The sequence below is a fragment of the Lepeophtheirus salmonis genome, chromosome 6 (assembly GCF_016086655.4).
Source record: "Lepeophtheirus salmonis chromosome 6, UVic_Lsal_1.4, whole genome shotgun sequence".
Classification (NCBI taxonomy): domain Eukaryota; kingdom Metazoa; phylum Arthropoda; class Copepoda; order Siphonostomatoida; family Caligidae; genus Lepeophtheirus; species Lepeophtheirus salmonis.
This window is the reverse complement of record NC_052136.2, coordinates 304,632-321,441: the sequence shown is the minus strand read 5'-3', so window position 1 is coordinate 321,441 and position 16,810 is coordinate 304,632. Positions and strand designations below refer to the sequence as shown.

The window sequence follows — 16,810 nt, the reverse complement described above, 5'->3', positions numbered from 1 at the left end:
CACAAGGGATACCAAACCAGTGTCCACCTACTTCTATATACATAAATGCAAACCATAAAATATACATACAGAGTGAAGACTAAAATTTGCACAGTTTTGTCTTGAATTCTTAATATATATTTCTTATAATATATGTTGCAAATATATTCTTTTATATAAAAATATCTACAATACCGTCAGATATGTCTCTATTCAACTTTGTCACCATCAGCTGTTACTATGACAGTAATTATCTTAGGGAAAGAGATGCTGGACTTACGGACGTAGGTATAGTCAACAGCTCATTTTATTTTAAGAAGTGGCTAGAACGAATAATCCAGATGATTAGCATTTGGGCTATGGTGTGGTCACTTTGACTTCTCCTAATGATGTTCTAGAGATAATATGCATTGATAATGGACTTTCTCCTCTTTCAATGTCTCCATATTTTTTCAACTTATTTTTTTACATGATAAACAGTATTATTATATATTATATATGAAAATTATAAAAAATAACCGATTATTTCTCAAAATTTGCATAATAGAGATGATTAAATAATAAAGTTTATCACGGTGCATAGGTAAAAGCAGAGATAATCCCTTCTTCTTTCCTAGATGCGATATACTGGCTATAGCCAAAGGGTTTTTGGAAAACAACGCACGGACTCACACCCGAAGCGTTTCAGTCTAGACCATCTTCATTCTTCTCTTCAGAATGGCTTGAAAGCGAAGAAAATTGGAATCAGAGACCTGGTTGACCTCCTCCTAGGTTGTGTGAAACTCTTAGGTCCCTACACGCTAAAAGGAAGTCATTTAAGCCTACTTCCCCCCTGGCAGACGAATTGACTAGCTCAAGTGAGGTCGACCTCCTTAGCAAACTCATCTCTACTCCTTAGTCTTGGACTGAAATTTAGGAACAATTAGGAGAATTATCAATTTGGGCACTCGCCTATTAGCGTGAGTAGTCTTGGAAATTTAATCACCCAGACACTTCTTCTGGAGAAATTATTTTGTTAGATTGACAGTATGTTTTGGGTCATTGTCGTGCTGGGAGACATATTCACAACGCAAGTCCCCTACCTTGAGTGAAAAGATCGTCACTCAAGATAAAGAGGTCAATAATCTGACTTCTCCAAATGATGTTCTTGAGGTTATTTGTATTGATAAAGCGTTTCCTGCCACATCATATCCTCCCTTTCAAAATTTCCATCCTCTTCCAACTTCTTTTTTTATAATTAAAAGTTACCCTGGCCACTCCAATTAGATTTAGATCTCATTTGGAGAATGACTCACACGAATTAAAACTGTTATCTTGAGTCTCGTGTCCTACTCTGACGTCATTCTAAACTCAATTAAAAAACAATAAATGTTTGTTGATAGCTTCTATTTTATAAACAATATGTAGCACTGAAGTTTTAAAATTAGTTGCTAAAACCCTAATAATTTGGATGTATATGAGTGCGTAAATATTTAGTGTTATCTCTCAAAAACATTAAATAAAAATGGTTAATAAACCGCAAAAAATATCTAATGAAGTTTCAATTAATTGACAAAATCAGTAATTTGATTCTCCTCCACAGAAAAAAAACTTTTGTACATTGGGAAAGGGGGGATGGGAGTTGACATTAACCCAAAAGACAGGACAGTTCAATATGGCCTCGATCACAGACCTGAAGACCTTGCAGGTCTTCTTCACGTATTTCACAGCACTTTTGGGTTTTTATCGCCTTGTCGCTAGGGGGCAGAGTCTTAATAGAAAACTTAATTGCTCTTGGTGTAGCTAGTTTTCAACCAGGGAAAGACCACTGTCTGCACCAACTTTGGGTACACATTTGCACCGATCTTGAGGCCCTTATGGACACCAAAAATACCATACAGTCTGCTGGCCTTTTCCCAATTTTGCTCACCACTTCCTGGCCTCCTCTCAACTCTTTTGTTGTCGTCTTTCAGCTTTTTAATTTCTGTAATAAGACCTTTGGGGCAGGGGCGGATGCGAGACATTAGGTCAAAGCTTAGTCCCACGTCAAAAAGCACTGACACACGATTTTTTTTGCTTCCATCTAAGTCGCCCTTGGTCTAATAAAGTAATTTGCTTCACAGGAGTTGTTTGCATTAATTGTTCTATCACTTGATATAGTGCAGAAATAATTATCTAGTAAGTCAACGAAACCTTTCCAAAGTTTCATTCACAATTCGCTTGGACACGCTGTACTAGTACATTTTCCATGTCTAGAATCATAAAATTTACGACAACTCTTAAAAAGTAAAAAAAAAAGTCGGTAAACAAAAACATCAAGTAAAATAAATTATGAGTTAAAATTAATATACATTGATATGGGAGTGTATCTTATAGGCACATAATATTGTATGAAAGTGCATTGACTCTGGCAAATGAAAGGCAATCAATGAGGTATTCAAAAACTTTTTCATAATATCATGAAAAGTTATACTCATAGATCCATCTGTATGTTAAAAAAAAAAAACTAAAAAAAACTGAAAATTTACGTGGTCAATCTGACGATTGGAAGGAGAGCAACTGTTATGACGTTTTCTTAAATTATCCCAATCAGTATCAAGTAATAATATAGGCAGGAATTACTACGATGACGATATTGAATTCTACTCCGAGTCCAACAAGGGGTTAAACCAGGAATTTTCAACTGGTGAGATACCGGCCATGTACACCTCACAAAAATTATTGTTTCATACACAAAAGCGTCGTGTGCCGTATAATCAGATTTATAGTTATAATTATATAATTAAATTTCCAATATTACATTTTTTGGAAAAAAATTCAAAAATTCATTAGTATTCAAAAAAATAAAAATTTTGAAATTTCAAATATAAAATTTTTAGAAAAATTTGTAGGAATTAAATTTCTAATAAAAATATAAATTCATAGCTTTTCAAAAAAAAAAAAATTTGTTTGCTCTGTTGTATGTTCTACTCAAATGAAGACAAAAATTATAATAAAAAAGCAAAAATTCCTTAATTTTGGTAGACTAAAGCCCTCCAGCCCACTCCCATTGGACGTTCCTAAAGGTATGCATACGGTGGTATATTTATAAATATACCAAAATCCGGCAATATTTATTCAGTATGGTTAATAAATTTGATTATACAGGAATTCATTGACCTCTTATAAGACATAATTCAATTACATACGCAATAAGATACCAATTAATTGGTATTTATATACTTTTTAAGAGTATTGAATGAAGGAGGTAAAACTTGGCAAAATAAAAAATTAATTAATTTTGACATTTGTCAATTTTAATTCCGTTTTGTAGGAATAAAAAACTAATGAAATTATATAATGTTTATAAAAGTTCGTTCACATTTAGAGTTAAAAAAATATTTTTTTACACAGTTTAAAAACATTATATCAGGTAGGTGATTAGGGGCATCCACAGGGGGTATGCTGGAGGCCTGTAGTCCCACCTAATATTAAGAATGTTTTTGCTTCTTATGAAAAAATACAATATTTGAAAAACAATATGATTTTGAAATTTTTTTCAAAATAATTAAAAAAATTTAATTTAATTTTCTTATACAATGTAGGAATTCATTGTCCTCTAATTAGACATAATTCAATTACATACTCAATAAAATACCTTTTATTTGTATTTATATACTCTTTAAGAGCATAAAATGAAGGAGGTAAAATTGTACAAACAAAAATTATAATTAATTCTGACATCTGTATATTTTTACTCTGTTTTTATCTTTTATGAATAAAAATAATAGAATTACAGAATGTTTAAAAAAGTTAGTTTTATACACAATAATAAATTGTAATAAAATTATATTCATTTAGTAGCAATTCACCTTTTTTTATTTAATTTAAAAATCATTTATATCAAAACTTCCCTTTTCCAAAAAGCTATGAAACTATCAGAAATAATTTGGTTTCTTTCTAAAAGGATAAACATTTTAAATTGTTTTTTTTTTTTCTTGCTCAGTTTAAAAAAATTATATCCAGTATACTACCAGGGGCGTCCACAAAGGGTAGGCTGGAGGTCTGTACCCCCAACTAAAATAAGGAGTTTTTCCTTTTTTCGAAAAAATATAATATTTGAAATTTTTTAGTCAAAAAGTTTTATTTTCTGTAAATAGATATGGATTTTTGAAATTTTTCTCCCCAAAATTGAATATTTAAAAAAAGGAACTTTTCAAAAATAACTGTAGATTTAGGAATTTTTTTTGAAAAAATTTAAGTTTTGAAATATTTTCCAAAAAATTTAATTTTTTGAAAATATAGATTTTCGAAAAAAATTTAATTTTTCGTAAATAACTGTAGATTTTGGAATATATTATTTTGAAAAAAATTCCAAAAAGCAATCCCCCCCCCCTCAAAATATATTTCTGCGGACGCCCCTGGTGACGTCCCCATTTTTCAAACAATTAACATCAATATTCTATTAACCGGGGGGTTTTGTAGATTTTTTTCTCTCTTTAAATTACTTCTCATTGAGTAGTTTTAGAGGTACACATATATTTTATTAGGTAAAGTAAAGAGTTCTGAGCGTTTTTCGATAGATGTCTTAAATAAGCCATAATTCACGATTAATACAATATATAAAAAAACCTTAAAGTATGCTCAAAAGGTTAAGAATAGACTTTAAAAAAAAGTATTGTGTTTGGTGAAGCCAGTTGTGTGTTACAGCGTTCCAAAAATTGAAGTAAAAAAAAGAGACAATTCTATACATTCTACAGTATCACTACGGCCAAGGATAAAAGGCGGAGCAAATGGCCAAAAAAGCTTGTGTAATACATTATTCAATGCAACTGCAAAGCGTTAAAAAAAATTGACAAATTTCAAATTAGGAAAAAAATTCAAATTATTGATTTTTCTATTTAAGAAATGGAAGCAATTATTTTTCTACGAAGGGGAAAAAAAATTGCATACGACATAATAGAAAATGACTAAAAAATAATAATCTGACGTCATCTGTACATGTATCATAAAAACAACATCTTTCATGGGGAAATACATCCTTACAAGCATATATCATTTGACTACTTTGATTAACAGCTTTAGTCTATGGAGGAGATTATAAAATATATATTGTAATACCAAAAAAGACAGTATTGGCAAGTATTGGGATTTTGTCCGAAAATCCTAAATCGGTATTGTATTAAAATACAAAATACGTTCTCAATACCTAAAGTCGGTTTTGATCGTTCCCAAAAAATCAATGACCTTTTTTTAGGAAAGAAAAAAAAACTTATTTAATAAAAGGAATTTTTGGTCCACGGTTTAATTTTCAGTCCATTGTTTCAGAGCGCGTTCTGGAGGGAAACATCGTTTTAGAAAAATCCCATTTAGACAGAACCCTTAAAAAGTTTGTTTGGGGCTGCATCTCAAAAATAGTATTTACGTTATGAACCTATCAATATTTAATCCCGTCATCCTAACAATGCCTCTGATGATATCATTAACGAACAGAAAAACGTTTTTTTTTCAGAAGTGGCTGTTACTTTTTTTAATAATAACATGTACGATTTCAAATGTAAAATAGTATGAAGTGGACCTCCATTTCCTACGACCCATTAATGCACCTTCTAACAGGTTTTGAATGAAATCGATAGTATAAGATGAAGTTTGTATTTAAAGCCTCACAAAAAATTTGGTATAAAGTGTGCTAGTGCATTATTTAAAAATATCACCTAAAAATACTACATTAGAGTACTTTTTACCGTACTGGACAAGTATATATCTTTTTTTTTTTCAGGGACAGTTAAAAAAACGTCTTTGGTAAAGGTTCAAGTCTATAAATCCAATTTTTTACCATATTACAATCTTTTTTTGAGTAAAAATTACCACATTTGATGACGTTCTATATAGTTGAAAAGTTGATTCAAATGTATGTCAAAAAACATATTTTAAGGACTTTTTTTTCCTAGCTAACATTTTCAGTAGATTATCACTGCTTACTTGAGCTAATAAAATAAAAAAACTGTTTTTATGGAGCAAATGTTAGACTTTTTAAAAACATATGCTCCCCCATACCCCCCCCAAGTATAACTTTCCTGAGGATAATAAAAGACAATAAAACAATTATATACAATTGTTTTTAATTTGCTATGCTCATAAAAGTTTGAAAATGATCAACATTGACCCAAAAAAGGCTCATTTCTTTCACATTTAAAGTAATAATGCGCAACAGTGGCGCCGCTAGCAATTGCAAGGGGGGACCAGGCTCAAGTCCACACCCAAAATAAAGCTCTTGAAGTCCCACCCTACCCAAGAAAACAAAACAAAACCGATAATGGGTGGCCCATTGAAATCGGAAAACTTACTAATGAGTGTTTAAAATAAAATTCATATTGTGATATATTAAAACATAAACAATTAGTTACAAAACAAAACAAATCTGAGTTCTCTAGTTTATGTACAAGTCCAGTAAATGACACTTGAACGTAATCCACGAATTTCCATTCGCACACTCCAAGCAGTTGAGTGTCTTAAGGAACAGTGTCCACTTGCCAAACTGGATCAGGAGGAGCTAAAAAAAGCAGGCCAGGCCATTTTCCTCAATCCCATTAGGACCAATTTAAGAGATCTATCTAGAGAACTATCTGAAAACGGGGGGAAAGAGCCTTGTGAGGGTGGAGAGACCACTTTTGACACCAACAATGAAAGAACCCCATCTCTTTTTTTTTTGCAAGACTCTTTTGAACTCTTTTTTGACACTTTTGGCCGCCACCTGTACCACTGATACAAACCTCTTGGACAGCACATTTTGGGTAAATGTCGAAGGGAAGGTATGTCCCTCATACAAACACCCAGACCCTCAAAACAACTGTCAGCCAGCTCTGAGACGCCATGCAACAGGACTACATTTGTAGTCGGTGACAGACCTTCCACCGCCATCTGGAAGCCATCATTACAGCTTAGTTTAATAAATTATATCTTATTGATGTTGGAAATTAAAATTGTTTATATTTTAATGTACCGCACGTTATATAAAGTGAAACCTCTATGTTACAACTAACACAAGTTTAACGAAAAAATGGATTTTGTTCTAAATAAAGACAAATAAAAGCTTAATTTAAATATAATCATTTTTGGTGTCACTAACGGACTTGACTCAAGCTCAGAAACGGGAGCATGTCTTGACTTTAAGAAGTTTGCCATCTAAAGATTGTCTTGTACGGCGCAGATTGCAATAAGGACAATCTACCTTTTCGGCGATTGTGGAATAAAAACTTCGTTGTTATATGCCATTTTTTTAAACCCGACGCAAAACCCTTCTGAATAGCTGTCAAAACAAAAAACAACATTCTACCTGCTCATACGTTCGTAAATTTGTTGTGAAATTAGTGGACAGCCAACAGCTCAAACCTAAATCCCTGTTATTTTTACCTGTTCGGCTGGGTGAAGAAGATCACCTGCAAGAATGATAATCCCTCATTAGAGGCCCCGAAGGCCTCCATCGTCAAGGCAATAAAGTACCTGGATCTGCATGAGGTAGCAAGGGCATACCAGCTATTCAGGCGCCATGTACAGATATGGATCGAAAACGAAGGCTTTCATTATAATTCATAGTTTTACATTTAATGTGGCTTTCAAATGAATAAAAAATTATCTTTTTATCTCTTATACAAGTCTCATACTAAGCCGTTAAAGCTATTCCGAATTGAATGCCCATCTTGTATATATAATAAACTTTTTTATATTCCGTCTTTTTATCATTTTTGGGGCTAACCCCATCCAATGATGAAAACTAGCAACACCCCTGGTGTGCAATAACCAAGTCATTTTAGAGATCTCATATTTGCTATATTTTTTCCCCTAGCAGAAAATAATGTCAGTTAAATAAAATAATTACTCTCAAAACAGGACACTTTGATATGTACAAATATAATTTAATATATAAACTTTTGTAAATGTCTTATTCTAACAGAGAATAAATATATTGAATTACCTTCGCTCACAGCTTCATTAATTTATATGGTCTTATTCCTTTATTGTTAAACTTTTTAGCTTAATAGCAACATAGGAAAATGTACCATCATGTATCTATGTATATATATGGCTAAACAATTTATTGCACAATTGTCAATTAAAAAGTGAATCTCCAAAAAAGACTTGGATTAAAACTTAAGTTATTTTAATTTGTTTATAAAAATAAGTAGTATGTCCAAAGGATGTGACTTTGATTTATGAAAGGAAGGAAGATAACTTGTCTAAAAAACATCCTTCTTGTCCATCAATGTCACACGCGTCATTCTACTCCCTTTTAGACAGCTTTAAATGTGAAATGAGAAAATAGCATTAATTATATGAGCTAGAAATGATCTTTCTGGCTCAAAAAAAACTTGTGACTTGAGGTATCTTTTCCGCCACTTTTAAGTCGCCCTTGGTCTAATAAAGTAATTTCTTCAGGAGTTGTTTGCATTAATTGTTCAAACAAAGGCAGTCAAGCACCAGTTAGAAAAAATGGAATCAATACAATTTGGTCAGGGTGCGGATCCTTCCCTGATAACAAGTGAGACGCTTGTTCGGGAGGTTAGGAGGGATTTAAATGGAGAAGCAGGACTCGGCTCCGTGCCGCAGCTAGAAAAAAAAGTATCAAATGGCTCCAAGACAATTTTGACGACTTCATCTCGACGGACTTAAGGTCTCCAAACTTGCCAGATCTCAAATTGATGGATTTTTTTAGTGTGCAATCGAACAACAAATCAAACGAACCGACTACAACGCCAAAGACGAACTTATCCGTCAGATCAAGGAGGAATTCCAGGATCTGTGAAAGGAGAAAGTGGCGAAGGCCTGCTTGCACTTTTGTAACGCTAATAGAAATAAAAGATGTTACCATAACGCATGTACGACTAATGTTTGACCTCCACAATGCTTTTAATATTGACGTCATCGTAGATGAGTAGTTGCCTGTTTTGTCAAAATCTGTTTTTCTTGCCCAGTAATCGGTACGAGACATTAATTTGAAAATTCTAGTGACGTCATAGACTATGAGTGGTTGCGTGTTTTGTCAAAATCTGCCTATCTTGCCAGCAGTCGGTACAATACATCAGATTGAAAATTCTAGCAAACCTGATTAAATGATGGTCTAACCTTGTACTATTATTATCCTTGAAACTTGGATGTTCTTGCCTCAAAAATTAAAAAATAATTGTGGCCAACAACAGAAAATGGCCAACTCTATCAATGAATAAGTGCTTCTAATATATAGTTCCTTTATACTCATAAATGCATCTATGATGTTATTAAAAGTTTTTAATAAGGACAATAATTATTTAGTAAAAAAATAATGCTTAAAAACAATGGGACATCATGTGATTTCTCGTTTTCATGCAAGGTATTCAAACAAGATATTTTTTTCATTAAAAAAACTTTTTGTTTGTTTATTTATAACATAGTGAAAAACATTTATCTATTATTTATTTTGTAGTTAATTGAAAAAATAATAATATTTGACAAAAAATAATTTATTTTTAATAAAATTGTAAAAGACGACATCAATGGAGAAAAGGGGAGGGGGAATCCTTTTAGCGGAATTAAAAAGCTTTAAATATATGCTTTTCTTCCTCACTTTTTTGACTCCATCAAAGTATATTTACAAATAGGGCATTAATCTATTATATTGGTATACTTTTTATTTCTTTACCTGGAACAGCTGATACTTTATTTGAAGAGGAAGAGGCTGAGAGAGAGGAAGATGACAAGGAGTCCTCGACTCCTTTGTGTTCCTTCCCAGGAGACACATCTTTTGACGCCTTGGCCAAGACCCTCGTTGTATATAATGTAAAGACTATGAAAAATATTAGCTTCATTTCACTGTTTCGATTCATGAACTTTTCAAAACCAACTGAAGAAAGTTCGTAAAAAGAATAGAAGAAAAAAAAAAGGATTTTTATCCGAAAGCACGCAAAGCGATGCAAAAAGAAGAAAAAAAAACAGAGGGAAAGAAAAGCGCGCTCACAGATTGACATAGTATTGGGCCCCTAGAATTATACATCTACGAACATAATAATTGTGTATACATAATGATTAGTGATGGACTCAAATATACCTCAAACTCGAAAAAAAAAAAAAAAAAAAACAGGTCACTACTTTATACGACTCTTAAAATTACACCAAGAACCGGGTTATTATTTAAAAACTCGACGACTGAACTTGAACCCGAAATGTCTCCAAATGTGGTATGTCAGCCTAAAAAAACTTTAAAAAAAACCATATACCATACTCTTTGAATCGTGAACAGTTTTCTCCTTTGGAACTATATGAGGACTCTCAAAAGGAACAAATACTTTGACAATGAGAATACATATATACATTATTTTTTTATTTTTTTATAAAAGTAATTAAATATCAAAATGTACTCCTTTCAAATCTTCTTGACGTATTCTTAAGACATGTCAGACCACTCCTTCTCCATGGCAGCCTTTTCGTTATTTACCTTCACATGGGGTAGGAGAAGTCTTCCTCTCGATGGTGCCTCAGATCCCATATTAAGGAAGGTTGCCGTCTGGTGAGGAAAGAGGCCAAATTGACTTGGGCCAGAAATTTGCTGAGTTGTCTTTACAGCATTTTTAAGTTTTTATGGCCTTGTAGCCGGGATTGGAGTCTTTCTGGATAACATAATTGCCCTTAAAATATTTGGCTTTCAACCATGGAAAATACCATGGAAAATTTCGAATTCAATCTTAAAGACCTTTAGAAACCAAAAAGTTCGCTGTACTTTTCCGGTTTTGCTTACCACATCTGGGCTTCCCCTCAAGAGTCTTGTTGTCGTCCTTCAGATTTTTAATCTTGTTAATGATACACTTGAAGCAAAGGATTTCTTCATAGCTTATTCCACCGTTTAGAAGATTTACTTTATATGATCAATTATATTTTAAAGTGCCATCCTTGGCCTCCACCATGGACTCAATCCTAGACGGGAAGTCTGGTGAGGACGGAGGCCAAATTGTCCAGTTCCAGAAATTCACTAAGTTGTCTTCACACCCCTTGAGGTCGGGATATTGCTGGAAAACATAATTGCCCTTGAGATATTTGGCTTTCAACCAGGTAAAAACAATTGTCTCCATGAACTCCAGGTGCACGTTTGAAACGGTTTTTTTTTTTCATCTTAGTGGTCTTGGTCGGTAAAAAAATATGTTTGTTTTTATTGCTTAAAAGTTGATAATATGGGGAAATATAGGTAAATTATATAGTAAGTCAACAAAGTTTCGATCATGCATTGCTGGACACACTATATATAGTATATATCAGTGAATTTCGGGACTCTTCATCTAACATATCAAATTTTAATTAACATAACATCTTCATTTTTCAAGATTTTGGGTCTTAAACCGCTCATAGTCCTTTGAAACTAGAGCCTTATCTGAACTCTTGTATTCAGGTGCTTCTCGGTGATGTGAGGAACTCTATTGGCACTGGACTCAAAGTAGATAAAAAAAAATCTATCGGATTCAGGCTGGGGGAGAAAGGAGGCTAAATATCCTTAGGTGCGTAGGTGTAGCAGTGCTCCTGGAGCAAATACTTAGGTACCAGGGTCTTCCTCCACTACACAGCCCTTCTCCTGTTGATCCCTATCATATTTGACACCTCAGTATTGCTAACACCTAAAACGTTGCTCACCAAAATCATCACAGCAGCACACCCGTGTTCTGCCTATGAAAATGTACTAGTCTTGAAATCTTCTGTTGTTGACAGTACGGTATTGTAAAAACCGATTGAAACATTTAAATGGACAACGATCGTTTGAAAAGTCAGTGCAAAGTCCGAGAGGTGGCCCTACTGGTTATATTAAGTTTTTAGCATCTCTTGGAAGAACTCACACCAGCTTTCAGCCTATCGGTCCATTTCTTTCTGTTTGACATAATAGATAAAAGGTTTTACAAAAAAGAGGACCCATCTAGTGATGGTGTTTATTGGGGATATTAGAAAAGGTGACCTTCATGCTCGGAGACAACTGTTGTGGGATTTAACGCGTCATGGGGCTCTGCGAATATTCTGCACAATCTGTAGGCCTGATGTATCATTTGGTGAATTTACCAGGTGGTCTATTAGCTTCTTATCATTTTAAATTTTAAACTTCAACAAGATGTAATTAAAAAAAATAGAATTTAGACAAAATTAATACTTTTAAAGATGTTTATCTGAGCTCTATTAATCATTTATGTAGTAATGATGACTTCCAGGAAGTAGCAGAAAGTCTGACAATCACTGTGGATGTCATGCCGTACCAAAAAAGTACTTGAGGGGATTGGCCTGGGCTGTTTTTTGTTTAAATCCTCCTGGTGCAGTTTGGAATTTTTGACAGAACCCTTCTTCCTCTCCAACGTTTCGGATTTGCTAACGGCGCAGACGTTGGTCTTGATGACGCCCAACTGTTTGGATTTCTGGAATAGAAATTCACCGATCACGTTCAAGTGTCATTATCTCAACTTGTATGTAAGCTACATAGCTCAGGTTTGTTTTGTTAAGTAACTAATTGTTTATGCTTTAATGTATTTAAAAAAAAAATTATTTCAATTAATAAGTGTACAAATTTCAATGGACCATCCGGTAAATGTGTATTTTACTGTCTCCCATCTTCAGATGAGAACATAATCTACGCGTTATTCGATGGGTCAGTCTTATCTTTACATAGATGGTGGCAATTTTCCGTAAATGATAATATTCCTTTGGGTGATCTTCTTAGTAGTAGTTAAAAGGCCTCAATAGTTGAACATAGATATTGTATCAATTCAATGAAAAAATATTAAAATTTGCTTTACTCAAATTTGACTTGACTGGAACAATGCTCCAAAAATCAAGCTAAACTCTGTATTCAAAAACTTGACTAAGCTAGATAGTAACATATATCCAACACTACAAATTATTTGTATTATGCGTTCATGTGAGATGATCGTATAAATATTTTTTCTTTTCTTTTGCAAGAAGAATTTAAAATCGACCATGTGCATAAGAAACATTTTTTTTTTAGGGGGGGGGGAACAAAAAATGCTCCTTCAATGGTCAAATAAGAAAAGTATAAAAGTACAATTTAACATTGTTATACAGCTAGGTTGCTTTTAGTTACATAAAAAGATATTATCCTTGACGAGGCTTAAACACAACAAAAAACACATAAACCATCATTGAAGAAAGTTTTATTGCGTCGTTATCTTGTAATTGTATCACGAAACCTTTCTCTTTCAAAATGAAAAAGAAATCATGTCTAAAATCAATTGGTAGCTATTACCTAATTCTTCCCCAGGACATTGAAGTTATTAGGCATCTATAACATGAGTTATATCGAATTCAACCAATCAACGTTCAAAGCACAGATGAGGGGAAAAGAAACAGAAAAATAGACAGCTGACAACCAAATAAATTATATACTGTGCTAGGTAAAGTCGTTGACTTTTTGGTAACGAACGAATAGGGTAAGTTTTTGCCAGAGTGAAAAGGATTACCATATTGAGGCTTTATCAGAGACTTCTTTATTGATATATCTTTTTATATAATTAAATGGGCATGGCCTCTACCCTGGGCTAAATTTAATACAGCACTTTTTGATGAAGGCCTCGGACATAGCCGCCCACTGCTGCTCAATGGAGGACTGAGACAGCCCCAAATAGCATAGTCTAGGGTGAACAGCCAAACTAACCATTATAATTTAACCAAGTCAACAATTTCTGACCTCTCTTGAGCCTGTTGGCCTTGTTTGCTGTGGAAAATAGTCTAGCCTTGGCAAGATACTTCATCGCCTTTGCCGGACTTCTGGTGATTCCAATGTTCATGTCCTCAATGATCCCGATTTTTATACATTAATCTCTTCCAGGGTACCTCTTAAGGCTCTGATTTGAACACACCATAAGTTTAATCTTGTAAACAAGACTCAAGAAGTACCTTAGGACCTTCATTATCTCCTTAATACTACCTCAGCGTTGTTAGCAAATCAGATACACTTCGCCTTTTAGCCATCATGGTGATAGCTGATGATTTATTTAAGTTTGTAATTTTATTGTTTACTTACTGGTATAGTCCTTACTTTTAATAATGCAATCCAGTATTTCAAAAGTTACATCCTAAAGTAATCGGATTTGATTTAAAGTCAATCCCAAGATTTTACCTTGCACATTGTGTACTTTTGTATTAGTTAAGTAACACCGTGTGTCAGACGTACAAATTGTAGCTTCTACAATCTTCCTATAAAAGTTGTAACTTGTATATCATATCTGTGGGTAGTTAACTTTAAAACAATCTTGGAGAAATATCAAGAAAAAGAGAACATATGTGCATTGTGGAATACATATTTATTCAAATGATATTTATATACAGCTTAATATTTTATAGACATATTTCGGTAAATTATGGGGTTATTATTAAAATTCGTGGGATGAATTTAGGTACTTAGAGTGCCAACCATGATTTAAATCATATAGTCTCCTCTGGCTCGGATAACGTCATGACAATGATTCTCCAACTCCCACGACTACCTGGAAAGCTCATCTTCGTTGACTAACTTCATCATCCTCTGAACGCTACGTGTGAAGTATTCATGGCTATCAAAATCGCAATGTCAGAGTATGTGCTTGAGCTTACGGAAGAGAAATCGACCATGGTAATTGAAATCCGGGCTCTAGGGACTCTGTTTGATCGTTTCCGCTTTATCCCGCATTAAGAACAGAGATAAAGTGGCGACCACACGAAGATTAGGTTGTGTAGAGGAGAGCATGAGACAGGATTCTAAAAACCACTGTGTGTGGGAGATAAAGCTCTGTTGAGACATTTGGAAGGCTCAATCAGTGTTTTTTCTTTACCAGGTCCCCGACTTGGGCGATATTGTTGGGTGTCCTTGTCTCCTGGGGGACGTACTGATGAGACACATGTCTCGAGCTCAAAAGTGCCATCCAGGATCTTTCCAGTCCACCGAAAGATGGCTACATGACTAGGACAGGCGTAATGGTAACGATATTGAGGTTGATGTGGATCTCAAACACTGGTGGTGTGCCCAGTTTGATGTGTCTCAAAAGTAGAAGCTAAAATTGCAAGTCTCCATGTTTAGCGACGAATGGAAAAATATGTGCAAATGTGGTATGGCGGCATTAGCTATCTATTTAGTCTCTGAATAACTATGGAATGTTTTTCCTGCATAAAATTCATGAGAAAACTGATGCTGGTAGAATTTGTAGCCATTTTGTCTCCTTTCTCTTCAAACGAACCTGTCTTAATAATTTCGGAACAGACCTATACCTATACCTATAGTCACATGTTGCATAGACATATTTGAGTGAATTATAGGATTTACATTCAATTTTTTAAAGAAAACCTAAATTAGTATTGAGTTAACACTTAACAATCTGGAACAAAAATCACGAATAGAAGAAATTTCCAGTTTATTCTATTACATCATATCACATTTACGGAAAATCCAGGGCTTCACATATAAATACACATTTTTTTTTTAATTCACCTCATTTTCAGGGTATGCCAATCTTCAAAAAACGGCTGTCAAAATTTCATGACAATCTTTTATTTAGTTTATGAGTTATTGTACTAAGTCTGACACTACTTTTGCTATTTCCAGGACCATTGATGAAGAAAAAAAATTGTGTTTGCATTTTACATTCCTTCTCTTTGAGAAAAAAATAACAATCAAACTAAGCAATGAGTTGAAAAGTATTAAAGTGAACCTGTTACATAAACCGAATAATAATTAAATTAAATTAAAACAAGCCAATTTTAAAGAAAAAAAGGGTTTTCTTTGTTAAACCCAGATATTTCCGCACATATGTTATATTTGTACAAATAGCCAATTACTTCGATTACATATTTGAGTCAACTAACGGCCTGTATTCAAATTTATGGATTGATTAGAGATAACCACGAATGTCAATTATAATTAAGCTATTTTCAGTTTTCTCGTAGTGACGAATTATTTCAGCTACTTTAAAAAATGCAATATACTGTCCAATTTAAGCATTAATAAGAATAATTTATTGATAAAAATCGGCAAAAATTATACGTTACAGAATTCAAAATATATCATCTAAGCTCCATTGGGGGAAATATCATTCTAGATACGTTTTGAATGGACGGCCACATATATATATATATATGGCCATAAATTACATCTAAATAGAATCGAGAGGCTTACTTAAACTTTGCCTATATTAAAAATATGCTATGTATATTTTTAAGAGTTCTCATTTTAAGCCGTACTCGCTCACTCAAATCATTTGCGGTACGTCAGCATAAAAACAATCTTGAACAAAAATGGTTAACAGAGGAGAAAATCCCTATATATATATATATATATTACTTAATATTATACAAATGTACAAGGGTCGCCTGAAAGGTTTCCAACCTCACCAGCAACTGATAAAATTTACTCACCAAAGTTTCATCCATTTTTGACGTGCATTTGTTATGTAACAGTCGTTTGAGTGAGTTGATGTTAGTTGTTTTTTTAAATGGACAAAAACTATTTTTTCGGCTGGGAAAGGGATGGTGACTGTTTTTTAGGATAGTCGTGGAGTTATTTTAATCAATCGAACAGGATAAAATGTTACAGAAGCACACTACGCATCATTACTTGACAAGCTGAGGCCGATTTTAGTCAAATTAAGAGGCAATTACCCTTGTGAACAATTATAAGTTATAAGTTGAGTTAAAAGGAGATTATGTCGAAAAATAAATAAAAATTTGGAAAAAATGTATTGCATTTGTGTTAGGTCGCAAACTTTTTAGACCTCCATCGTATACATACATCCCAATATTTAATCCACATATTTAAATCAATTTTAGTGTTTGCATACAAATGTGTGCAAGGAATTAAGATCTTCAAGAATTCAAGCAATAGTGTGTG

General features: G+C 33.4%; 1 protein-coding gene across 1 annotated transcript in view; it reads right to left on the bottom strand.

Annotated features, from left to right (window-relative positions):
* The window catches only part of LOC121120521 (peptidyl-prolyl cis-trans isomerase F, mitochondrial), an 82,685-nt gene extending 72,852 nt beyond the window's left edge, over nucleotides 1-9,833 (bottom strand). Inside the window, exon 1 of the mRNA XM_040715403.2 lies at nucleotides 9,614-9,833. Coding sequence (XP_040571337.1) covers nucleotides 9,614-9,797 — 184 coding nt within the window. The 5' untranslated portion in view covers nucleotides 9,798-9,833. The remainder of the gene's footprint in view (nucleotides 1-9,613) is intronic.
* Between the last annotated feature and the right edge of the window lie 6,977 nt (nucleotides 9,834-16,810).